Source organism: Aythya marila (assembly GCF_965140915.1).
Source record: "Aythya marila genome assembly, chromosome: 2".
In the NCBI taxonomy this organism is placed as follows: domain Eukaryota; kingdom Metazoa; phylum Chordata; class Aves; order Anseriformes; family Anatidae; genus Aythya; species Aythya marila.
In genome coordinates this window covers 37,372,548-37,399,190 of record NC_139043.1, presented here as the reverse complement: position 1 = coordinate 37,399,190, position 26,643 = coordinate 37,372,548, and the positions used below count along the sequence as shown (strand labels likewise).

At 43.0% G+C, this 26,643-nt stretch overlaps 1 protein-coding gene across 3 annotated transcripts; it reads right to left on the bottom strand.

The window, feature by feature from the left end:
- Positions 1–1,387: 1,387 nt before the first annotated feature.
- Positions 1,388–25,899, bottom strand: GALNT15 (polypeptide N-acetylgalactosaminyltransferase 15). 3 transcript variants are annotated; one of them, XM_082753264.1, is made up of 11 exons: positions 25,761–25,899; positions 24,275–24,817; positions 19,221–19,387; positions 18,298–18,502; positions 10,265–10,432; positions 9,542–9,659; positions 8,394–8,588; positions 4,604–4,735; positions 3,399–3,500; positions 2,470–2,610; positions 1,388–1,539 (listed from the first exon to the last, which is right to left on the bottom strand). In XM_082753264.1, the coding sequence occupies exons 1-11, from the start codon at positions 25,784–25,786 to the stop codon at positions 1,393–1,395; spliced, it is 1,944 nt and encodes a 647-aa protein (XP_082609390.1). In that variant the 5' UTR covers positions 25,787–25,899; the 3' UTR covers positions 1,388–1,392. The 3 variants fall into 3 exon arrangements, 2 of the variants coding, with proteins under 2 accessions (XP_082609390.1, XP_082609391.1); XM_082753265.1 differs by lacking the exon at positions 25,761–25,899 and adding an exon at positions 25,025–25,412; XR_014316905.1 differs by having other exon boundaries at positions 1,402–1,539; positions 3,399–3,469.
- Positions 25,900–26,643: the final 744 nt, after the last annotated feature.

The following is a 26,643-nucleotide window of genomic DNA, read 5'->3' as shown; positions in this document are numbered from 1 at the left end:
TTTAATAAATATTTGTGTTTGTGATTGGTTTATATTATAAATCAGGTGTGGAGCTGACCTGGGAAAACTCCCAGATCTTTGTTCTTCTGTCTTACAAGGCTCTTGGAAAGTGTCCTCATTGTTTAACTCCAAAATAGAAAGTGCCCGAACAAAATACTGATAGAAGTTTGCTCTGCTAGTGCACACTGAGGCCATTCTCATTACCTAACACGAGCTCCTGTTGACTTCTGTGAAAGAGAGGAGGTAGAGGGGATGCAGGCTCTACAGCAGCTTGTTTAGAAGATTATGTGTGTTACTGTCTTCTGAGGATTGGCGCGGAGACCCATGACAGCAAGAGTCTACAAATCTTGTTGGCTAAAACTGACAGTGTAAAAGACTTACTCAGTGTAGTAGGCAGCAAGCAAGTGGAAGCAGACACCAGTATTTTCTTCCTATGTAGCCGTTGTTGAAACCTGTTGTTTCCCTCCATTTGCTCTCCCCAGCCATGTTTTTGTCACTGGAATAATAATGAGCTCATCCCATGGCTTTTCAAGAGCGAATGGATGCCACCAATTCTTTCCATTTCCGAATAAGCAGGAGAGCTGTTACTTTTCTCTCACATCTAATTCAGTCTTCTTCCATATTCCACAAAAGGTTCCTGAAGAGTTGTTCTTACGTTGCATGAATACTAAAAAAAAATGTTGTTAATAATTCAGTCTCCTTCTCCCATCCAAATTAGACTCTGGACGAAGGACGTAAGGAAGGGTGTGCCAAATGCTGAAGACTGTTGGTATTCCAAATCAGTGAGAGCAGTTTGTGCCTAATTAAGTGCTAATTTATGCCCTGTGCTATCTCATGGAGGGTAGAAATTTGGCTCAGGATGGAAAATTCGTTTTTTAGCTATTACATATTAAAACATCTACTACTTTTATGCATACAAAACCTACTTTGTTTTATATGGATTGAGTGCGCTGTACAACACGGTTAAATTCTCATCCTGATTTGGCTGATTTCCTCTTAGAGTTTGAAAAGTTTCACAAATCTTCATTTTCCTGTATCCTCAGAAGTCACAGAGTATGATAAAGACAAGTTCTCTGGCAGCCAATATTCCACATTTCCTTCAAAGGGCAAACTCGACTGTCTTCTGCAATAGCAGAGTTGAGAATCCATTGATGCTCACAGTATCTTTATTCCTTACTTCACAGAATAAATGGAAATTTTAGCTCAAGCTGAATAAACCAGGAACTGGCGGCAACTAGTTGAGCCAGGCTTTGAAAGAGAGACCTTCCTAACTTCCCTGCATGCTACAGCAAACACAAACATCTTTCTTTTCTGTGTCGGAAATGTATCTTGAATCCCAAAAGAGAAGTAATGCTAAATGTTGGTGACTTGATTTCCCCACAGACCTGTCAGTCATCTCTGACGTAGCCCATGGGAACGTTCAAATTGCCACAGCTGGTTTGCATTCTTGTTACATACACACAAAAACAAGTCCTCTTCGTCTTCACTCTTCACTGCCTCTATGCATTTGCCAGAAAGGACATGGACGATCAATCCATTCTACAAGATGAGAGAAGAGGAAAAAGAACGAATAAAAAAATAAGGTGAAAACTAGGCCGTGTTTCTGAAACTTTTAATGTACAATAGGTCATCAATAATGACTTGTTGTTCAAAAAGGTATTGAACATGATGACTAAGTTTAGCTCTGAGCCCAGGACATTGCGAGAACACAATTCCTTTGGAAGCTGACAGGCTGCACAAGTGCAGAGCTCTCTCTCTCTCTTTTCCAACGCTATTTGTTTCCTGTAGGTAACTGCTGTCAGCAGCACCAACTGCAGTATTGGAGGGCACCAAATTTCAAAAGGACCAGTGCTTCCCTTAGGAATCAAAGCATATTGCAGTAGGCACTGTACCCGAGGATTGCAGCCTGCCTATGACTACAGTAACCGCTATTTTCCCAGGCCGTCCAAGAGCATGACATCTTTCAGTCTTGCAGAGGAGTTCCTACTCTGTTGGGTGAAGTCCACTAAGTACTACTGAACTCTTCTAACAAGGGGTTTGTCCTTCAGCAATACAGGAGGAATTTTAAAGATTCCCCTGCTCCCGAAGAGCTCTTATTTGGGAGAGTTCAGATTCACAGTGCCTTCCCCTATCCAAAAGAAGTGGGCAAGGATTTGTCCTGCTCTTACTTACACAACCTCTTACAATTCTGATTCTATTCTGATAAGGCCAGTAAATTAAACAGATAAAACGAGGGCATGTGAATTTAGGTAGGATTTCTGTACTTTGTATTTTTTTAAAAAAAATTGTTTTGCACAGGCAGTGTAAATGTGTAAACAGCATCCTAAATTTCCTGGGTGAAAATGGTCCAGAAATGAAAGTTGCCCTTCAAATATGTCACCCCTTCCCTGTACATGCATGCTGTCAGGCACCCAGTGATGGCACAGGTGCCCTCAGCAGCCCTCCCCTCATGGCAGTGTCGGTACGGACCTCCTGGACGTCCCAGTGCTGCTGGCTGTTGCCTGTCTCCTTCGTACAGTTCTGAGGGACAACCTTCCCGTGGCTGACATCAAAGCAAAGCAGCGGAGCAGACCCAAGCTGGATTTCCTTCATGCTGTTATATTCAAAGTGCTGGAAGAAAGAGGGTTTGTTTGAACAACGACAGAAGGGCATCCCGATGCATTTTTAAAAGTTCATTCCAAAATTTCCCACTCATGTTTCTTAATATGCAACCCAAATATGAATGAAGGAGAACCAACAGGCCTGATCCTGCAAGGCGATCCCCCCAGCTAGTTTTGGCATAGCTACATACCTGAGACTATTTTTTTGAGGAAAGGCTTTGTGGGCTGTAATTATGCATAAAGTAAACCCATCCTACAAGAAAATGTCCTAGTTTAATAAATATTTGAACAGAAGGGAGTTTCTGAAATTGTCTGTACAGATTGCAGTTAAAAATGTGCCTGCAGCTACCCTGAGCCCAGTGTAAGCAGTGGAACTTGCTTGGGACTTAGAGTAAATATCTGCAGTCAGTCTGTACTGGCTTGACTTCTCTCAGTGCAAGCACTTGCTAGTCTAATGCCAGCTTGGGTACCTACATGAATTTTCTTCCTGTATTTGACTGCAGTTTAGACACTAGAACATGGGAGAAACCGCCCCTGTTACCAAATATACTAACAAATAACCACTTAACGATGTCTGCTGGAGCAAAGTGCGGGGACCAGGCCTCAGTGGAACGTGGAACATTGCCATTTTGCAAATGATAATCATCTGTACAAAGGTGGGCAATGTTGCCTTAGCACACATACGTTATGTCAATATTTCCCCTAATGCCAACCCAGCCATTTACACGTTGGAATCACTATTTTCTTAGTAGTTCCTTAAATCCTGTGCAGTACCCACATACTTGAGGTGTACGGTACCTGGCTGGGGCTGTCACTGCAAGGAGAGAGTTCGATGGAGCCGTCTGCAGTGGCCCTTCCAGGTCTGTAATCTGCACAGAAGCCAACACCAGTATTGTAAAGCTGTAAATAAATGTTTATACTGAAATAAAGCACAGTCAGATACAAAGAAAATATTCAGCTAACTTTTTTTTGGGTGTGATTACATCCCCTTACAATAGGTGTTTTTGCTTGCAGTTCAAACAATGGATTTATTTTCTTTCAGACTAGATCTTGCATTTTGATCTTGCAAAGTGATCTGATAAACAATGGAGAGTCTCACCAAAGGTCAGTGACACCCAATGAGTTTTGTTTAAGTTAGAGTTACCCACTTCTGGTTTTAACTATTACAATGGTTAAAAGAAATCAGCCAAAGCTACTTTTATGATAATGGCAAGTTGCACTTCATCATGAAATTGTACATGTAATGAGAAAAAAATCAAGTTGTTTCAGAGGGAAAAAACGTTTCCTTTGATCCACAATCAGTTATTATGCTCTTCTCAAGCAAACTTTGGTAATAAGGAACAGACAAAATAGTAAAAGGACACAGTAAAATCTGGCTACAGATACCAGGATGTGACTTAATCAGTAGGCCTTGTTTCCTGGTTGGGGGAAATCCCTTCCAGTAAGGCTGCCTGGAATGAATTCGTATTTTAATTAATTATAATTATTCTCTTACATGGTTTTAAAAATCGTTGAGAATGTCACCTCCTGTACACAGTCTGCCAAGTAAGTGCTATTTCTACCACCTCTGCCCTTGGGGAAAGTGCAGGACTGGAGAAATGCTGCTTTATCTCCTTGCACATGGATCATCATAGAGATATCTCACCTGCTGTTGCAGTTGCCATCCGTGTGAGGCAACACAGTTCTTTTTCTTTGCTAATAGCATCTAAAGAATCTAAGGTTAGGATCCTCTGATCAATGACACCAAACTGAGACAGAAAATCTGGGTTCATCTCCTGGCTGGAGTTCAAGGCTCATGTGAGAATTTGGACCAGCTGTTTGTCTCCTCAGTCCTTTTGCTTCTTGTTCCATTCTTGTTGTGTAGCCTGTTTGTTTAATAAGCTTTTCAAAGTGGTAACAGCCACTTACCGTACACTCATTGAGTACCTAGGACACGGAAGCAATACAGGGATCTTTGATCAATACAAAAATAATAATCCTTTTTTTAGTGTATTTTCTCTTACTTTTCCAGAGAATCGTGGCGTGTCTTCAGTCTGGGAGAGTTCAGGATACACATTTGACAGAAACCACTGGAAATTTCTACAGCCCAATCTCTTCTGTAGCTGAAGACGCTCACTGCAGTCTGGCTTTTCTGCCTTCATGGAGAAAGCACAGGGCAAACAAGGTTAAGAGTGTATTTGTGTTAGAAATGATAGAAATGAAAATGACTGCACAGGAATTATTTCCACTGCCTCTCCTATCCTGCTTGTTATAGATACTGATACATATCTCTCAAGATCAAGCCCAGGAGGAGGACCAGCTGTACCCTTTCTCCAAATGTGTTAAAACAGCATTTACTCTGGTGTTGTGACAGAAGGTAATGTTTCAGAAATAGCACACACTGTGAAAATTAGTATTTCCTTTAAAATTATTATTATCCTGCAAGATAAGTCAGATCTTTTTAATTAAAAAAAGTCTGGGTCAAGTTTGATACTTGTTGTACTGAAATCAGTGGGACAGTATCAGATTGTCATTAAGTACAGAGCTTGACCCCCTCCCCCCCCCAAAAAAAAAAAAAAAGATTAAAATTTGATTTCCTGACCTTTAAGAGTCCAAATTACCCAGTCATTGTCAGTCTTCCCTGATGAGAAAATGTAAATGAAAGGAGAATTTGGCCTAACATTAAGCCTATTGAATCATTACCTGGCAGTTGCTAAATGTAGTGGGTGAATGTGTTTTGTGGCTATAAAGGCATAGAAAACTTTCCTTTGATTTATGTCTTTTCTTAAGTTACATACACATGATTGTCACTCTTCACCCTCCTTAGTACCAACTCTTGTTCTGAAAAAAGACAGGTACCTTCAAACCTCATTGCAGCTATGGGCATCATTACTGCAAAGGCCTGAGGGTCTCAGTATGTGAGGTATGTAGCACCTGAAGACGGCCAACAGGATTCTGAAAACCTCCTAAGCAGGTAAGTGCCTAATCCTTTGGTTTCAAAACCATGCAAAGCACTTTTCTAAATCTCTTATTGCTCAAATACTAAAAACAAAACAAACCAACCAACCAACCAAAAAAAAAAGCAAACACAAAAAACAAATCCACCACCTTTAAGAGTCTCTCTCCTCTTTCTTGCCAGCAATAGATTTCCCCCTTCACATTTCTACATTTAAAAAAATGCAGTTTTAGATTCCAGGACAGTGGTGTGGATTCCTCTGTCAGAGATTAAAATTGGTAACATAAGCAAAGAATTGCCTGTAAGTAACTTTGCTCAGCTCAGTCATTTCTCAGCATCCATAAGAAAGAAAAAAAAGCCGTTGCCACATGGCTGAAAATCACTGACAAATAAAGAGCCTTGGAGATGAAGGGAGAGGTATTAGTTTCTAAAGATAGGTATCAATCATGCCAGCCCCTGTAAGCTTCACAGGCAAACATCAACAGTTGCAGTATGTTAAAGAGAACCTTATAGTCTAATATCAGTCCTAGATTCAATAAGAGTAACAATGAACTTCAGCAATTCAGCACCACACAAGCCTGGCCCCGAGAGGTTTCCTTGGAACAGGAAAACAGAGGAGTAAAATGCTTCCCCTAAAAAGAGGCGTTCCTTGAGAGGCTCTGCTTTGGCTGAAGAAGGCAATGGTGGTAAATCTCATGTTGTCATACTAGTTTCAGCGTGCATTTGATGCTGAATAAACAACGTAAATCTTGTAAAGAAAGTGATTATCCCTGTAATCCAAGCTGAAAGGAAACTGTGCTTGTAGGTTAAATAAACAAACCACACACAGACAAAAAAAAAAGGAGAAAAAGAGGTGGCGGCTGAAATTGTGGAGCCCGGCAAAGAACCTTATTCATCTATATTAATGCTCACGCCACAGGCATCGTGTGCAGGATGTAATTTCGACCGTAAAAGGGGAAGACTTATAAAGCAATCTAAACGGGGGTCATTTTTTATTTTCAGTAGTAGGCTCGCAGAGATTTTTGTAGTGGCCAATAGGTGGCTCCGCTCGCCCTTGCAGTGCAATAAATCCCCGCTGGGCTGATCTGCAGCTGTGGCAGCTGAGCGGCAATAATGTCATTGCTTGCTCGTGTCTTTTGAATAACATCCCACTGCACTGACATACTGAAAATATTGGCTGTGAAAGAAAGGAACGGAGAAAAGGGCCTTTTATGTTATGGTGTGGTGAACAGAGAGATTGTAAAATAGGTCACTTGAAGGAGCATCATACTTAGGAGTACTAGAAGTACCCTGGCTTGAACAAACTCTCAGGCAAAAGGTCATCGTACTTATAGCTGGTAAACTGAATCATTGATGGCTGTAGTTTTTAGTTCAGAAAATTGCTTCTGAGTTGAAAAGAAAGGCCTTCAGGAAATAATTAAATGATTTAAGGAATTAACTGCCCATCTGAAAAGACCTGGCCTAGCATTCATTCTCCTGTTACATTGCTGTAAGCCTTGCGAGTCAACTGATGAAATCCTGGCCAGTGGAGTTAAAATATACTTCACAGACAAGAACGGAAAAGCTTTTTAAAAAAGAATAATGAAAGAGAATGTGTCTCAGGCTCTAGAATAAGCATAGCAGGCTGACTGGAGAGGCAGATCTGGTGGAGCCTAAGGAGGTCAGACTAGGTGACAGGAGAAAAGCCACTCTGACACACAGCCCTTTTTGTCTCCCCACAGTAATGCAGCTCCTGCTGGATCTCCTTTCCTAGATGGTGCCCAGAGCTGCAATGCAGGCACACAGGACTGAAATGCAGGAGCAAAACTGAATGGGAAACTGCACACCCCTTACACATGCCATGCCTAGCTGTTTTCAGGGAATCTTTTCTCCTGAAAAGCATGGAGTTGGTCAATGAATAGGAAGGTGAATGACACTTTTTCATTCAAAACTCCTCACAAGTTTTTTCCATTTCTTCGTAGAAGAGGGTATTTTTACAAGGAAAGGTATGGGAGCTGAAGAATTCTGGAGAACTGCTGCAAATTAACAACTTTGCTGCCAAAGCTTTTAACACAGCACCCAGCAGTTTGTAACACGTGGGATAGACAGTCCCTTGACTGACCCTGAATTACAGTGGATTACACAGTGGCATAAAAACAGGTATGGCTGTTCTGCAGTTGTTGGGCAGTGTGTAGCCTGCAGACATTTCAAGTGTGGCTGTATGCCAGGGCTGTGTCACACACCTGGCTGCAAGCCTGTCTCCGTGAGCAGGCTGCTGGCAATCCAAATCTCTGGAGGTTGGATTGCTGTCTTTGGGGCCTTTCTAATGAAAAAGTAACTTGTAAACAGTAGCTACGGTGAGAGCCGAATTCCTCAGTTACAGATGGTTACTTCTGTCAATTTAGGAAGAAATTGCCTTTTCTGATGTTCCTGCAGTAGGAGAGACAACACAGCTTGCCACGTGCCAGTGAATGTTACTTGAATCACACGAGGAAGACTGTCAGCCATGAAGAATGAATCCTCTGGAAGGCCCCTTCAAGCACACAGTGCAACTGGGTTCCATTTCAGATGATCCCCCTGTACTATCAGTGGTGGAAAAGCAAACCACTACTTGTTGGGCAATCTAAAGAAGGAGTCATTTGGTGAAGGAGTCATACTCTATGAGATTTGACAGCTTCAGCAAAAACAGCTTTCTCTCTTTCTTTCCTGATCTAAGAGCTCTTGTACTTGGTAGGTTTTACAAAAAGAAAAACTATCCCTGGCACCTTGCCCATTGAATGTTTGACTGCACAGAGACACCCACGCTGCCATCCCACCCCTTTCACCTACCTCAACACACACTCCTACCCTCGTAAACAGACCGCTGCTGATGTCTTTACCTTGCTGATTAGGAAAGCCACTGTGTCGTGCTTGTAGAAGTTCTCTTTGAAAGAGCCCAGCCAGGTCTCTGCTATTCGGATTTTGTTCCTCACAATGGCCTCGTCATAGGAGAACGCACGGGGGACGTGATTTCGATAGACATGCCCGATGCGGGAGCATGGAATGATTTCTACAGAGCCACCACAGAGCCAGGTCTGAAACACAGGTGAAGGAGCAAAAAGAGATCATCTTTTACTATCTTCTGCATTGCTGATAAAGCACAACTAGCAGCGTTGAGTAATAGACCAGCAATTTTAAGAATGCAAAGCAAAATGAGAGTCACTCATTGAGTTAAATCCTGCTCAGCAGTGGCTGAATGTTAATTATCAGTTCAAAAGCAACTAAAAAGGGGAAGCTCCTTTACTACAGACTCCAGGAAATTCTAATCTGCGCATTGCTGGAAACAGATAGAGCATCATTATGTGCTTCTTCATACACTGTTCCCCACAGACACTGAGACACACAGATACTGGGCAAGATAGACCTTGGAGTAGAACCATTTATATGCTTTTATGTTCTCCTGTGCACAAACAGTGCAGTATAGTGAAGAGACCTGGGGGCACACCTTCTTTTGCCTTGGACATAAAAGACTCTGTACCCTTTGTGTCTGCAATTTCCATTGCTTTTTTAACATCAGTTACTCTTTGTATTGAGCAAAAACGAATGCACACAAATTAAGATAAATGATTTGATATTTAAAGTACATATTGGCAAAGACATGAAAGCTACTCTTCCTTTGGTGCATGTTACATGTCAGAATAGAAGAGGTGGATTTCAGAAGGCGCCTAAACCAGTGACTTTGTCCTCGGGCAGATACTTATCATAGGATCACAGGATTGTAGAACAGCTTGGGTTGGAGGGGACCTTGGAGTCTAGTAATAGTGAAACTTCTTGTGCTGCCATAATGCTCCTAACCCACAGCAGCTGCAGATTCCTGTATAGTCCTGACAGATCATGGAGCATGGGGTAGAACTCTGCAAGTGAATTCTCCATACTTCAAGAAGTTCTGCACTTAATTGCTTTTATAAATCACTTCTTGCCTTTTCATTTAAGTCCCTTTCAAAACCCATTAGTTACCAGTCCTTGGTGTTTTAATTAAGGTTCTTACCCTTATAGATAGTTCCAGATTTTCTGCTCCCCACATGGTCATGTCAGAATCATAAGCTCCAGTGTTTTGGAAGTGATGTCGATCCATGGCAACTACTGCACCAGCTACCACAGGGCTCCTGGACAGAAAATAGTTTGGAAGTGAACAACTGTTTTGGGTAGATAATATGAAGGATGAAAACCCCATCATTTCTGTGATGGAGATAACATTGAAAAATGATTGAATGCCACCCCTTGTAATCTCAAGTTAAGTGTTTAACCAACCAAAATTAAGAACAACTGGAACTGAATTCTAGGATTTGCCTGGGGAAGAGGGCCAAGCACTTAGGTATTGAATAAGGCTCAGACCAGTGAGAAATGTAAACCATCCATGTACACCCAAAACAACAGACAAACATAATGATTAAGACATCTCTTTTAACTCTGTATGATCCATCTTCTGCTTTCCCTACAAATTTCAATATCTAGTCTGGTCAGGTTGTATACTAGTTGCTTCCAGTTGCATGGAAAACATTTGTCATGTTGGCAGTATGACTGCAGCCTACTTAGAATGAATGCTAAAGGCCAGATAAACTCAATGTAAACCAAAAACCTGTCCCTTCAAAACACATTAACCAAGCAAATGCAAATAACCATGTCTCACTTTCATTAGCTGGAAGCTTTCCCAAATTGTACAGTTTTGCTGTTGAGCTGAGTGGAGGCATATTGGCTAATGAACTGTTACCTGATAGGGCTGATGGGAGACTGTCGTACCTTCTCTTCACGCTCTGGCACTGGTTCCCAGTGAAAATCTAGTTTCCAATCAAAAACACCTCGATGCAGGCCCACAGAGTGATAGTACTGAAAGGTCTTCCAGTCTATGACATCTATGACAGGGGAGACGACACTGTTTCTGCAAAAGACCATATAATTTCTTTTCAAAGCCAAAGCATAAATTCAGTACTGTGTTAGTGAACAGTGGTTCTTCTTTTGATATTGTCAACACAAACACTCCTTTAGATATTGAGTGCCCTCGTTTTCCCTCCTGACAGAGCTCAGATGCTCAGTGCACGGGAATGCTGAGCCTGCAGTAACGATTCTAAAGATCAATAATTTATTGATAACCTATACATTACATTATCATTTTAAAGCTATTCAGGATTTTATTCTGAATTTACCATCAAAATTCTTCTAAAGCTCTTTCACACGGAGGTCTCAACCTCTGAGGTTATAGGATCTGTATGGATGCAAAGTTTACACTGAAAGATGATTCTGGGCTCACACACTTTATCATCCTTTGATTTTCCTCTAGATGTTCCACACTTCATGAGTTTGTCACTTCAGGACAATGAAGCATGAACTTACCCCTAGTTTGTTCTGCTGGTAGCTTTGCAAAAACATTTATCACTGCATTTGGAAAACAGTTTCTGTTTGTATTGCCTTCTACCCCACCTTAACGTGTTCTTGCAAACGCACTGAAGAAAAATAAGAAACATTCACTAGGAATTAAAGTACACTGAAAAAAATACTTTTATTCTTGAGTATCTATATAGGAAGTTATTCCAGAGTAGCTCTTTCCTTAGAAAATAGCTTCCTGTTGAAACAGAAAGAAATTAAATGGTCAGTTTTGGGGCGAAAAGTAAAAGGTTTTATCTCCCCTGTTTAAAGACATTCATGTTGGTCAGAGATTACTCTTGAGAGAAATATGTTTGAAACATACTCTAGCCGATGGAGGAAGGTCATCTCAGAATGTTTTCATGCAGTGGGCCATAGGTTCTCTTCCATGGCAGAGACCAGAACCAACTGAGGAAGCTGGCAGCCCTCGGTGATGTTCATGTAATCCTGTCATATCTTCTCTGCCTTTACAGTATCCTTAGTCTTTTTTTTTTTTTCTCTTTTTCCTTTCTTTCTTTTTTTTTTTTTTTTTTTTTTTTTCCCAGTAACAGGGTGAGGGGAGCTCAACATTTTGGTTTATCGTAGTTGCTCTTTCCCATAGAGAATTTTCAAACCCCATGGAGAAAAAGAGATTAGTGATCTTCAGTGAATTGTATGAAAATGAACTGTGCAGAGGACAGCATTAAAATGATTCAGTTACTCCTTTGTCTCCTAATGTGAGCAGACTGCCCTGTGATGAGTTAAAGGCAGAAAGATTTAAAATAGAGAAGTGATTATATTTCTCCATTCAGGTATAAAACCAGGCCTTGCAATATGTTATTATAAGTGCTCTTAGAAACATGCATTGAGTTTATAAATAGATAGTACAATTTTATGGTCACCTGCAACATCTGTAGGTTTATACATCAAGGCAGTGATTTGCTGTCATTCTTCTGCAGGACTCAAGAAGAAATGCAAAGAAATGATCTTAAAAATAATAAAGCTGATATCCTTCCCTGACTCTCTTGATGAAAACCCAGTGATACAGTTTTGTATCCAGGACAGGAACAACCTGAAATCTCAAGCCAACAGGAGTCTTTCTAGTGAAAGCTGTATTTAACCTTTACTCACTAACAGCATGAAAAGGAATCTAACTACTTCTAAAAGTTACTAAAAGGTAGTGCTCTGTTGGACTCACACAAGCAGGTGGTTTTTTCTTTGACATGCTGAGAAAAATAGTGCTAACAATTTAAATGGATTTTCTAAGACTAAACTTCAAAAAATGAAAAATCACTATAATTTCTACAGCCTGCTGCATTCTCCAGTGCAGACATCACTGACAACTGTCTGGGTAGGAGTGTACTTGGAGCTGGATATTTCCCACCTCACTTTATTGCTCCTTGCTGAAATGCATATTATTGCTGCTTGTCTGTCCATTCCCGTCCAGACAGGACTGGGGAACTAATGACTCCAGGGTAGTTTATTTTACAGTTTCAGAGTCAAGTGGGAAAGATCAGGAGGGCATGCTTGAGTGGAAGCCAGCGCAGGCAATGTAGACTAAACCATTCAAAACCCTTGGCCATGAAGACTGGGCCACATGTGTGTAGCCACTATAGCTCAGGGAGATACAACGCAGATACTCGGAGCTATGCTCAGAAATATACTGGATCAGATATTCCAAGCATTTCAGATGATCCCACATTTTCATATCCAGCCATTTCAAACCCATCCTTCTTTTTGTATCCACCTTAAATTAGTTGCCACTTGAAAACTCCAAACCCCAACGATGCTTCTAGCATCGGTGCCATCGCTTACAAGTCGGCACCACGGGAACAGTTCCAGCTGAAAGAACACCTACTTTTTAATGCATGCTTTTACTTCGCTTGTTTTGGGGCATGGTTATTCAATGTAATTCAGGAAGAATACCTGCACTGATGTCAGGGATTCTGATGGTTAGGAGACCAAGCAATTAGCTAAAATGTCTACAAATTATGGCATGGAAAATACAGTACCGGATAGGTCATATTCTAACCTGGGTGGATAAACTGGGTGATCTTTAAGGTCCCTTCCAACCTGAGCCATTCTATGATTCAATTATATCATTTTGCATTAGGGTTTTTTTTAATAAAAGATCTACTTTCTGCACATTCAGTGATGGTTCCGTGTTTCAGTGGCTCTAAATGCAAATTTGCAGCAGAAGGTAATTGAAATTTGGAAGATGTTCTTAGCTATTCTTTTTTGTTTTTAACTGAGTAACTGGCAGACAGTCAGCAGCTTCTCGGCACTTTGAAATGAAACACACTGGCAAACTACTGCTAATTTTACTCTGTGGAATCCAAGGAAAAGAAAAAAACAGGAAACTCAAATACAACTGGCAGCAAGGCTTTGAACTGTTTGACTGTGGTGATACTAATTTGTGAATATTTCAAATGCTTGGAACACACAGGATCTACAAAAGGTCACAATTCCATGAAAAAGAGCAACCCAAACAAGAACAATTTCCTAGTTTGGGATTTCTCAACCAAATACGACTTAAATGAAATGCCTTCTCATGACCCTTTGCAGTCGCCATGGACATTATGTTCCTTTCTGTTTTTAGAATAAGTAACATGAGAAGAAGAGTTAATTAATACATCTGTTTTGAAGTTTTAGATATGATATTTTGAAAGTGTTTTTTATTGATTTATCTTTTTTTTTTTTTTTTTTTTTTTTTTTTTCTGGGAAGGGAACAGATTTTAATCTGTTTAAACCCTCCTTTAAATAAGGGGGATCAACAAAAGCAAACATGAAAATGCTGTGTTTTCCTCAACCAGTTTCAGAGTGGATCATTCCCTGCAAAAATAAGATAGCTCAGAAATCCAGGCAGCCTGAACTGTCTGGCCCTGCACATAGTCAAAGCTTCAGCAAGTAATTGAGAACACAAGCTTGTTCCACGGCACACTTCATTTTCCCTGAAATCACATTGCTTGCTGAAGTCTTCAGGGAAAAAAAGTAATTCTAAACACTTGAAATTTAGTGGGATTAATAAAAAGAGAAAATGTAGTGATCAGGAATGGTAAAGCTGTGGGATCCAGGATTGCTTACATATTGCCTTGCAGACCAACTTCTGGCTGACCGAAAGCATAAGGACAATATCCTTGAACTGATGCACTACCTACATGCTAAGCACTAAGCATGTAATTCAAATCTCGGCTAGGCAGAGTCCTAAGAGAATGCTTTATAAAAAATATATATATATATATATTTAAACCTGCTTTGTATGTTAAAATATTCAAATCTGTATGTGGGGTTCTGAAATCTGTAGGAGCTGCCAGTACCTTTTTACACTGGGCAGTCTGGGCACCGTGCTGCGAATCATGCCTAAACCTTTAAATCTTCATTGCTCCTACTTTTGCCAATAATGATTGCTTTTGGCTTTAGATTCTCTTCAAGTTTCTTTACCTCATCTTCTTTAAAATAGGTCACCTGCTGATACTGATCAACTGGGAAAGATTGTCAACAGATAACATATCTTCAGATAACATACCATGTAAGTGCAGAACTTTATCGTACTGAATTTGAAATTAGTGTTATCGACAAATGGATCAGGCTATAAAGAGATCAGGCAAAAAGAGAGGTCCCGGGAAGCAGGCTGCTGTATGTGAAGTATATGGAAGGTTTTCAAAACAAGGAAAGTAGCATGGAAATGCATGCTCAGATGCGTGACAGTCCTCTGGATGGAGAACATAATGCTTCCCTAAGCCCATAAGAAGGCAGAAACCAGATGGTTTATGGATGTGATAGCTTGAAAAGCTGGAGTGTGGGCCACAGAGAAGTGGAGAGTAGGGCAAAAAAAGATGATGGAGGTGTTCAGTGCAAAATATTTCCCTTCTCCCTTGTGCACTGCCATAAAACCAGCACCACTCAAATGTTTTGAACAGAACTCTGTATCTATTCCTGTATCTGCAGAGGCTCTGCTCGCCTCCTGAGCTGATGAGATAGCTTTCCATTGCTGTGCTCATTTCTTATTCTGTTTAACAACATCTAGTGACCTAGAATCATGGAGCTAAGTAGAGGCACTTTGAATTTTAGAAACCAAAGAGGCTTCTTTTAATAATACTGAAGGCTCCAGTTTGCTAACGTAATATTTGAGCTGTGGTATAGGGAGTGCACCAGAGGGCAATAGCCTTGGTGATGAGGAGCAGGGGAAAGGTCCTGAGGGCAAGCTACCCCTTTGCAAGCCATCTCTCTCTGCACCGTTACGGTGCCCATGCCTCTTTCAGAGCTGGAATTCCTTTCCAAGAATATAATCAAGCCTTATATTGCTTCCATGCAGTATTCTCAGGAATATGAATTTCAGGAACCACAATTTGAACCTTTTTTATTTATTTAAATCACCCTGCTGCAAGCAAGGAACCATACACTTCAGCGTGATGGTCACTATGTTTAGGTTAAAGCAACAACCTGTTCAGGGCTTCAGGCAGAGTTCACTGAATGCTCCCCCTGCCTTTCACTGCCCCTGGACTGAATAGCAGTTGTCTCCTGCAGTCTCCTGGAAAAGGCAAAAGCTTCAAAAGACGATTGTAATAATTGCACAGCTGCATTCCTCCGCACCATGCTGCTCACCTGGAATTAGGCTGGAACATAAACAGTTGTCAAATGAAATGATCTGTGGGGCATCTCATCTAGTTTTCTAATGTCGCCCAGGTGACTGTGGTATTCATCCTTGGATAATCGAAATGTCAGGGGATGCTTTACAAACCGCTGAACCGTTCTCAGGCGATACACTAAGCTGATGCACAGCATCCCAGTCAATTTGTTAGGCTTGGTTCAGAGAACAGGTCCCAGGCAAGGTGTCCATAAATGCACATGTAATGATTTTAGAAAGACTTAATACTTCTTGGGAAAACAATTTTGATTGGGTTAATGAATAAAACCCTCATGCAGGGAGATGAAATGCAGTCACCCAGAGCAGTCAAATGTCTGACAGATATATCTGTACTTGTAAAAATGGGATAATATTTCTCATGTTTCTCACGTCTGTTACTACTACAGGCTGCCCAAAACTGGTGATATCTCCCTTTTGGTGAGTATGTTCAACCCACAGCAGGGTCTCAGCTTGCCCAAGGATCTCTGTGCATCACTAAGATCATACTAATAGTGGTAGACCTGCTAAGGCATCCCAGAATCGGGCTTGTTCACAGCTTTCAAAGCTAAAATCTCTCTCCCAGCTCCCTTAAACTCTGGCAAAGGACTGAGATTTGGAAAGGTTGCATTTTTCCTTGCCAGCTAACAATTCACTCACTCTACATGATTAAGTGTTTTCCCATCCTGTCCCTGCAGCACAAGAGCGCAGGTAGCAGCTTGATTGGTACGTTAAGAAGAGGAATGGGGATATTTCACTACTCACTATAAGCTTTTTTTCACTGGGCTTTCCTCATTTGGGCAGTCTTAGGGAGTGGACATGATTCAATTTAACAGCTCCTCGGCTGCTAAATGAAGCCAAGTTGCCTATGCTAGTGCTTTACATCTCCGTAGTGATCTCCATGCGAGCATTGCAAGCACTTTAGGAAAAATAATGAGTTAACTTCCTTATCAAGTCAGTGTTACTATCACCATTTTTCAGTTAGGGAAGCAGGGACAATGAGGGAAACTGACTGCCAGATGCCTTCGAGCATTCCTCTTTCTGCACTGGAACGAATGGAACAGGTTCCCTGCACTAGGGTGGCAGAACCTCCAGCAGCAGACACAGTGCCTGGTACAGCAAGCAGAAAGGGATGATTTAGCACATACTATTATCCAAATGCCCTTCCACCTTTTCTCCATTAGTCCAATTAGCCATTAGCTAATTCAGTGTTAAATTCTATCCTTGTAGAGGGATGAATGAGCGTATGGGCCTTGCAGGGAAAAAGAATCCTTCTTCCTCAGCCCCTGGTGAAGGTGTTACAGAGATCTCAGAGCTCTGGTAGGCTCGGTGGTTTGGCATCCCCTTGGCAGGGAGAATTTTTGACAGTGAATCCCTACACTTGGAGACCTGGGTCCCAGCTCCTCTCACGCCATTGCAGTTCTCCTGAAGTAATACTTTATAGTTCTCCTTTAAGGCTTTTTGCAGCTCTTTTTGGTTTCAGCAATATAACCTTAAATAAGGACTGACCAACTGATACAAACAGGAGTTTTGCACAAACATCAACAGTTGGCTAGAGCTCAAGGCAGAAGAATCTGCATATTTTTAATAAGCCATCCATTAAGTCAGCAGACAAAAAAGAATCTGCTTTTCCAATGAGAATCTTTTAGAAGAGAAGAGTCATGACATCCTAGGGCTGCATTCCACTAGCTTGTAGTATTTTTCATGTTTTTGTATGAATGACGTAATCGTTTCTAAAAGCTCAAATTAATTCTCTTATGAGCAAACATAATCAGCCATAAAAGCAGTTTGTTCCAGTGCCTGGGAACAGCCTTTGAAGGTCTTTATTACTACTATTTAGTGGTCTGGTAAGACTTTTAAAGATATATTTTTCTTTTACCCCCTCAAGCAATTATTCATTTTTTCTCAAGTGGCTTATGGGTAATGATAGACAAGTTAATGTACAAACGTTTCTTTCAGAAAAGTCCCTTTAATAAAGGATTTACTTCTATGTAATTCTAGAACCATTTTCAGTGATTTAATTTCTTTGATGGACTTGGGTACTACACAGATGAGCTCAGCTGTACATTAGAGAGGAGGCCCAAGTACCTACCTAAACCTGAAACACTCAGAAAATATGAATCTGTACCTTTTCCTGTGAGTTTGGTGTCTGAAAATATATGAGATCAGCTAGAGCTGTCTAGGCTGCCCTTGAAGTCTTATTTTTCTGTGGAACAGAGATGGTGCAGGTGACATTGGTATGTAACCAAGCAGGCTCAGGAGGACAGAGTACTTTAAGGAAACTGTCCCATTTTATCCTTGGCTTCATGACTGAGACAACTGAAAAGCAAAGATAACTGTGGAGTGCTGCAGTAGTTTCTCTGGTGGGCATTTCTCAATTTGCAAACGTCTTGAGACTGCAGCCCTTTTAATTCAGACCACCAGGAAGCCTTCTCATAGCTCTAACAATGGCTAGATGCAAACTCTGACAGTTTAGTGACTCTGGGTGTAAAATGAGGGTCATAGCTGCGTGACCTCTCCTGCTTCCCACATATTACGGTGACGTACGTGGTGTGAAAGTAGAAAATAAAAGCAATGTGACCCGCAGGAAGAAGGTAACCAAGCAAGGACAGAAAAAAATAAATCTAAGTGTTTCCAAGTACATCTCTTTCAGCAGAAATTAGAAAATGCAGAGAGCTGAGAAGTCACGAGGACAATGGTGTTGGACAAGACAATGTGTAAGGGTCCCCTCCAACCCAGACCATTGCGTGCTCCTACAGATCCCGAGGTTCTGTATTTACCGGTTGTTGGACAGCCGGGCCAGGAGGGGCTCCAGCCAGCCCTTCTGACACTCGCAGTGTGAATCCATGAAGACGAGCACGTCCCCAGTTGCCCGTGCAGCTCCCAGCATCCGACCTCGGATGACTCCAAGCCTCTTGTTGCTCCGGATCAGTTTCACGCCGTCCAGCTTGGAGATGTATTCACTCAGGGCTGACTTCAGGGGCCCTGTCATAAACAGAAAGGTCATTTTAGCTTTGATTCAAGCTCTTACAGGCAAACAGATAGTAGGAGATGTCAAATGTTTGCTGGTAAAATGTTTTGGGGGCATTTTTTTTTATATATGGCCAAGCAGGCCTTGTTCCAAATACTCCCACAGCAGCGTAATGTCAAAGAGAAGTAAAGACTAATGGAAATTGAGATTCACTAGGTGTGAAGCTATTCCTCTGGGAAACTTAATATCCTTCTCTCCTGTTTTCACCAAAAGGTGGATACTCTCATCATCTCATAAAAGGCACAGATCAGAGTGAGATACTACAGGTGTTTGGCTTCCCAAAGCACTTGGGATTACTTCAGCAATGTGGAGTTTTCCACTCCATGCTTCAGCCAAAGTCCACGTCTGGAAATTATTACAGCAGATCTGGTCCAGTGGGAAGACTTGCGTACTGTGAACTTATTTTAAAGTAAGAAAGCTGAGAGTGATTGGAAGTGATAGGGAAAAAAAAAAAAAAAAAAAAGGAAAAAAACCCAAACTATTTCAAAGTTGAAAGGCTAAGCTGGATTCAGGGGATGGAAGAGCAAAACCTGGCAGTCAGCTCATGGCTACACTTAGCTCTCTTGCGGGTCTCATTTGCCTTCTCCTCTCTTCATGCAGTTCTCGGAGGAGGACAGTTTCCTCCCTGCAGCTTTGGAAAGCAGAGCTCTCGTGCAGAGAAGTGTGGGCTACCTTGCTGGCTCAGGTCATCTACTAGGATGATATCCTTGAGGGAGGCCTTGGGGGCTGTGTCCATAATGCTGTGCACCGTTCTCAGCAGGGTCGACCAGGCTTCGTCATGGAAACAGATGATGACACTAGCAGTAGGCAGGCTGGAGTCATATTCTTGCTGCAGGCACCTGCATGGGATCAAATGAGGGAGACACTAGAAACACTGGTACACCTGGCTGCTTCTTCCTCAGACCAGTTACAAGCTATAGCTTGGTCTTTGGGGATGGAAAGAAATTGAAGGTCTCAGCTCAGGAAGAAAAGGAAATATTAAAGTATTCCAAGACTGGACCACAAGATAAAAATACGAGAATGACATTATAATAATTGAAATACAAATATAGGAATGTTTTGCTGTATTCTGGGGTTCTTCTGTTCTGGCTGAGGCAAGGAAAGAGAAACTGAAGACAACTACAGCAAAGCAGGGAGGGGGGATAAAGCAGATCAGTCATCCTCCCCCCACACCCCTTCCATATTTCTCCTATAACAGAGAAAAGAGCAAGCTGAAACGCAGTACCTTGGAGGCTAAGAAGTAAAATAACTCATCTGCACAACAGATAAGTGTCTCTGTGGCCTGCCTGACCAGGAGCATAGTGAATGAAGCCAGCATCTCATCCCGGTACACAAAAGAAGTGGACCCTTACGTAGGTAATGAAAACAAATACAGATACACTTCAGAAAGTAAATCCTATTTGCAGACTATAGCGCCTGTGCACCTTGCTCTTTCTGACCAAAATGGGTCACTGATGAAAGAGGCTCCCAGGTGGGTGGATTATCCCTATGCCTTTTTCTGCTCTTTCCTTTACAAGCCAGGTACTGCTACAGTCTACAGCAAGAAACCTGGCCGCAAGGGGCTCGGTGTGGCATTGCTGGAGAGGCTGCACAGCCCCAGCGGGGGCCCACAGCTCCCCAGCCTCTCCTGGTGCCAGGATTGCACCCATCACATCAAAACAACAAACACCAACGTGGCACAGAGTGAACGAGCTGGTGGTACGTGATTTTGGTTCCAAGGTTGTTTGCTGATCCAGCTTTGTCCCGGGTGTCAGTTCATGAAAAGCCGTCGCACGAATCTGGCCCGTTGTTGTTTCAGCGTTCTCATATCGCCAAGCAAATCATCGTCTAGATTTACAGTGCTCATTAAACAATTAGCTGCTCAGCTAGCTCAGCTGCAGCAGAAGCTCATGTAAGGGATATCATGTTAATAATTGCTGTGTTTATTGCCATTTTACTTAGTGCTTTAGTTCAGGGAGTGAGGCCCTATCATGGTAGACACCACCCAGGCACAAAGCTGCTTATCATTTAATAGCATCCACGGGCTGAATGATCTAATAACAAATACAAATAAATGAATACTACAGATACACTTCTGGGCATATCAATTTTAAACGGCCACAATACTTTTAATATTTTACACTAATATCCTCTTTATGGAGAGAAACATTTTTCCTGATGATTTTTACATTGTAACTAATGTATTTTGTTCTCGTTTTACTAATCTTCTGTAATCAACAACACTGTTTCATTATTGCACATGGGAGACTTTGTCTATTTTTCAGCAGGATGGAGAGAAGGATGCTCTCATGACTTGGCAGTATCTGTCTTTTCAGGCAGAATAATCTGGAGATAATTAAGAAAAGCGAAGGTCTGATGCTGTCCTTTCACTAACAGGCAGCTTCCAGACAGGAATACACAACACAGCTATAACCACCTGTGCTTTCTACCATCATGCTGCAACGCTGTGTTGCTAGTATTGTGGCTGTAGCAAGAAAATCAGGCTGTTGTGGAATCTTAATTGGAAAATAATTGAAAATAACTGTACTTGAATATGTAGCCTAGGTGGCGAGTGCCTCGTTGCCATGGAGATTGGCAAAGGCTTGCAATGCGGGTATCTAATCTTCGGAAAAACGAGCAAGGGTACTGGTGCACAGAAATGCCTTCCCTGTAATTTGGAGCAGGTCCACAGGCTGTCTGTCAGAAATTGACATTTCAGAAAGTCAGGGCTGTGACTGGTATAAGACGTAGGGATTGAATCCAATTTGTGAAAAATAAGGAATTGTCACATGCAGCAAGGAACGGGAGAGCGATTCTGACAGAGCACAGGCTCTGCCAGCGAGGACTCCCACTCACCTGCAGGGAAATAGCTCATTGAGATTCAGCTCCCAGCTGCACTCCAGTGGAAGCTGTGCTTTTGTAACAAAACTTAAAATCTTTTCAGATACCTGTGTGTTTGCATTTTCCTGCATACGTACGGTTTGATGCTCAAGGCCAAGGGAGGAAAATGGACCTTTTTTTTTCGTGTTTTTTTTTTTTTTTTTTTTTTTCAGGCAGAATTCAAAGAAGATACATTGACAGGCTTACTTCAGGTCCACAGTCCCAGGAGGGTGTCAGTGGCAGCTGGACAAACTGATAGCACTGTGAGGGATGAAAGTACCTTAGAGGATGAATTTTGGTGTGGGAGAACAACTCTGTAGCACAACAAGACAAGTTCTAAGGCTTTTTCACCTGGAGACCCTGGCTGTGTCAGAACAGTTACTCGAAGGAAATCTGACAAAACCAGGCACCTGGTTTGTCCACCGAGGTATGTTTTACTGCAGGATCAGTAAGACTGCTGGGAGAGATGCAGCTTTATGCATCTACTTTCTGAAAGGTAGCATAAAACATTCACCTGGAAAGGCATGCAAAGAGATGTGGGCTTTGTTAGAAGCTGCGGTCTGGTGAAAGAGGTCTGAGCTATCGCTTTCCAGCTGGGGAGGTTGGATCCAGGGCTGTCAAGGCAAAGCACAGCTAGCAGGCTCTGGTTTACTTCCATCAGAGCTCTGCACTCTTCGTATAAAAAGAAACTGTAGTTGTGCAGCTCAGTGCTCCAATGCAAAGCACAACAGACCTTTTTATGTGGATTTCTGAGGAACAGCAGCTAAGTATATCTTATGGCATTTACGTTACATCTTGCACTCTGGTTTAACAGTAAAAAGGCAGTATGTAAGTGTGAAGCCTGGCCAGCTTTATTTTACAGTATCCAGAAGTGCTTCACAATTGGTAGGCACAGTGTCTGCCCTGAAGGATTTGTCTTTTTAAGTGAAATGAGAGAAACTGAGTCTGTGCAGCTGACTTGCTGAAATTTCTCCAACTGGTTAGTGTCTCTCTGATAACTAATAATAGACATTATTACAAGCAACACGATTCAAGCAGAATAGGCTGATAGCCATTCTGATTCCTTACTGTTTCACTCTCCTTTTACATCAGTATGAAACAGAACTGGCACAGCTGTGAGTGAGGCCCCCAGAGTAAATTATGTCCAACAAATATCACTGTGGTTTGCGTGCTGTGCCATGAAGGACAGGACTGGCTTAGAGGTAGACCTCTGCTGCAGGTTTATGATCTGGATTTAGATCTGAACAACTGCAAAGCCTCAGATGTTCAGATCTGTGGTTTCAATCTGGGCTTCTATAAGCTGTGGTGTTGATAGGTCCTTAGGCTGTCACTAGTCAGACAGAAAAACTCATCCAAGAGCTCTGAGACCATGGCTTAAACCTGAGTTGAGATTAATATTAGCTAAAACCGCCTCTTGTTGGATGGCCCTTCAGCTGCCAAAGTAAAACTGTTTTTTGGCTTACATCACAGGCAGTAAAATAGGGTTATCATTCCTCCTTTGAACATTACATAGTTCAAAGAGCTGCCAGTGAAGCATGGTGAAAAATTACCGAAATAATATTAGCATATCATTATTCAATGGAATTATCCAAATTAACACTGAATCTAGTCAGTGAATGTAGAAAACAGTCCCTGCCTTTCATTTCTCTTTCCTTAAGATTGTGCTCTTAATTTAGCACCACCATCTGGTTTTAGACATGGGAAAATGACCGCTAGAAAAATGACTATATAAATTCTGTGCCTTAAAATGTTTTCTGGCACATCTTTCCATTGTGTCCTAGGGGAAGGCTGCAATAGCTTTTGTTACAGAAGGCAAGAAAGAAAGATAGCCACCTGCATCTTATTGCTTCTCCCATGGGCAGGGGAGCACTGATACGCCTCAGCCCCTTTTAAAGTAGGGTGAACTGCTCCTCCTGGGCTGCAGGAATAACTGGCTCACAAGCCTCCAGGCTCCAGACACTGTATGTGGGGCTTCAAACACAACACGCGGGGCTTCAAACGCAACACGCAGGGCTTCAACTGCAATGCATGAGGCTTCAAATGCAACACACGGAGCTTCAAATGCAGGATGTGGAGCTTCAAACACAACACAGGGCATTCCAAATGCAACACGTAGGACTTCAGACACCAAGCTTCTTTGATGTGGCCGTGCAGCCTGGCTGCTGCTAGTTACGGTGCTGTTTGGCGAGCCCGGTCAGACGCCCTGCTCTGCACCTCCCTGCCTCCCTCCATGGTCTTTCTTCTCACAGAAGGACAAAATGGTTGAGGTTGCAGCTCGGCCGGCCCAAACCCCTGCTCAAGCAGGGTCACCTACAGCAGCTTGCCCAGGCCCGTGCCCAGACGGCTTCCCCAAGCGGGAAGGGGGCTGCTGGGCTCCGTGCCCCCCTCAGGGCGCTGCCCTTGCCCTCTCCTCACGGGGCCGGCCCGAGCCCTGCCCCGCGCCCTCCCCTCAGCACCTGCCGCGGCCGCAGCCCCCGCGGCCCCCAGCAGGCGGCGCTGCCGCCCGCCCGCCCCGCCTGAAGGGACGGGGACCGGGCGAGGGGACCCGATAACGGGAACCCGATAACGAGAACCCGATAACGGGACCCTATAACGGCAAACATCGCCCGGAGCCCGTGCTCCTCTTTCAGAGCTGGCGTCCCCATAAAGCCGCACCGCCCCCCGACACCCACCCTGCCCCCGGCGCCCCCATTTCTGCCCCCCGTCAGCCTCTCTCTCCCGGCTCCCGCTGCACCCAAAGCGAGGGGGCAGGTTGGTGAGGGAGACACGGGGCTCACAGGAGGAGAGAGGGGTTCACGGGGCTTTGGGGCAGCGCCAGGGGAAGGTGCGGGTGTTCTCCCCGAGATCAAATAGGCTGCTTTACTTACAACGGGTGTCGTACCTCAGGCAGCTCCCTGCGCAGAGACAGCCGCTCGCTGAGCGCTTCGTTGAAGCCGTGGGTCTCCAGGCCGAGTGGCTGCTGCCCCACGGCAGCCCCATGCCCGTCCTCCAAGGGAAGGGGTTCGAGCTGGGACTCCGGGTCCCCCTCCTTCGCCTCCGGCCGCCGGCTCTGCTGCTTCACCACGCGATAGCCCTTCCTGGCCTTGCTGTGGTTCCTTCGTCCCGCGGGCGACACGACGGCGGCGATCAGCTCGTCCTCCCGCAGGGAGATGAAAGGCGACAGCCCGTCCAAGGGGTAGTACTGCTGGCTCTCCTCCTGGGTGTCCAGCATCTCCTGGGGCTCCGCAAAGCCCATCTGATAGCCTTCCCGGGGGTTGAACTCCACCGGCTGGAAGGTCCCGTCCTTGCTCTGGTTGCTGGGCGGTGGATTCAGCGTTGTGACCATCAGCAGCAAAAAGCCCAGCATCAGCAGCAACAAGAGAAACTGCAGCTTACGTGATCCATATCTGCATTTCTTCCTGAAGAACATGCTGTTGGTGACAAAATGATACAGATGGTCATGTTAAACACCACTTGGATATCGCTCAGATTCCAGTCCTTGGGTTGCAGCAGAGCACTGGTTTTCACTATCTGCCAAGAGGATTTTCTGTTCCCCTCACATTTCACTGATGCCGTTTCATGCTCTCCTCTCTATTTACAGACAAAACAGAAAAAATGCCTATTAATATTGCACTTACTGTAGTAAAAGGCAGCATGGATCCAGTGGGATGAAGTAGATCCGTTATTATTCAGTCCCGGCTTAGTTAAGAAAGAGCATGTTTAGCTGATGAAAAAAGTAGCTAAAGTTTTGATTTTTTTTCCCTTCTAAATTCTAAGTAAAAAGAAAATCCATTTCTAATAGCTTCCTTGCAGAGTATTTCCTGCTTCTTCAAAGTTTCCCGTTGCTGCCTGGTCTGATGTGCCTTATCTCTGAAAGCAGATCTGACAGCTTTCCCCCGTTCTGAGGCTTCGAGTTCGCTGTGATCAACAGATGAGAGAACTAGTCAGTCCCTGACTTTGTTTCACACATAACTACAGCACTCAGTCAGGAAGCACTTTGCCAGACATAATACAGAGCAATGTGTGCGTCTTTCTCTTGGTCCTAATGCCCTCACTGTTCTTGTCCTATCAAATCAAAACTTTGCAAAAGCTGTCAGAGGAGAAATATAAGAAGCAAAACGCCGTGTTATAAAACAAGTCAGGGCGTACCACGAATCACCCGACTTCTGAGTAACCTTATTAAGCTAAGAATGCTCAGAGTGAGAAGCAAGAATTTCATAAACTGAATAAAAGATGGAGTGCGCATGATTTATTTAGTGTTAGATTTATTCATATGGTAATGTGCTAGCTGGAGTATATGAGTATATTTCATCTGCAATAAATATTTACAGCTGTAGGGATTTTAACACTGACATAAGGATGCCAAATTATCACCTGGCAGACTGAAGTTGTCTCCTCATCCATAAATTTGGTGTTGCACGGGGAGCAGCACTTCAAGTTTTCAATAGTCCAGGAATAACATGTAGAAAGCCTGGGCTGGAACAACGACTACTGACACTGAGAGAGAACAACTTCTGTGAGTAAAAGGGGAGCTCAGTCTCTGAGGTCTGTTTGCTAATGCTGCTGGCAAGGGTGCTAGTGGGCACTGACTGTGGCATTTTTTTGCTGCAAGACAGATGATTGTCCAATGGGAAAAGGGTGAGACAGTCCACATGCTTCAGCAGCACATGCCTCTTGGTCTGGCAGAGATCAAATATAGAAGACACTCAGGTGTTACCAACCTTTTTGATGCTGGGGACATAGGATTTTTTTTTCTTTTTTCTTTCTCCTATATCCTGTAGCATTTGATGATCAAAAAGCTCCGACCTCCAACTCTAGGAGGCATGTGACTACTGGAGAACTTCCATATTCACCTTTTGTTAAAAAGTAGATTTCTAGACGTTGTAGGTAAAAGAAAAACCTGAAGACATGAATGCAGTACACTTTAAAGGAAGCCAGGCATTCATTCTTTCTTTCCTTTTTGCCCATTACCTCCCTATAGCCTCTTTGCTTACTCCTATAAGTTCAGTCTATGGGTCCTGGTAAACAGCTTTCAAACAGCTAAAAAGGAAGGGACACCAACTTTTCAACTAAATTGGTTTCAAAAGGAGGGACTGGAGAGAGCACCTTACAGTTGCTGCAGGCACATAGCATCTGGCACTTGTGTGTACTCCCCTGACTGTCTTATGCAGAATGCTTTGAACAAGTGAGACCAGTCTGCCATGCCTTGGCACCTTGCCTACCTCAGCTGTTCTTAAAATGATATAACACTGCTATA

Bases quoted from the DNA above. Each gene is read 5' to 3' on its own strand.
- GALNT15 (XM_082753264.1), bottom strand. From the start codon at position 25,786: ATGAGGAGACAACTTCAGTCTGCCAG. The intron at 4,736-8,393 runs GTAAAGACATCA...TTCTCCATGAAG, and splicing joins TGGCTTTCCTAATCAGCAAG to GCAGAAAAGCCAGACTGCAG. The intron at 3,501-4,603 runs GTAAGAGAAAAT...ATTTATTTACAG, and splicing joins CGCCACGATTCTCTGGAAAA to CTTTACAATACTGGTGTTGG.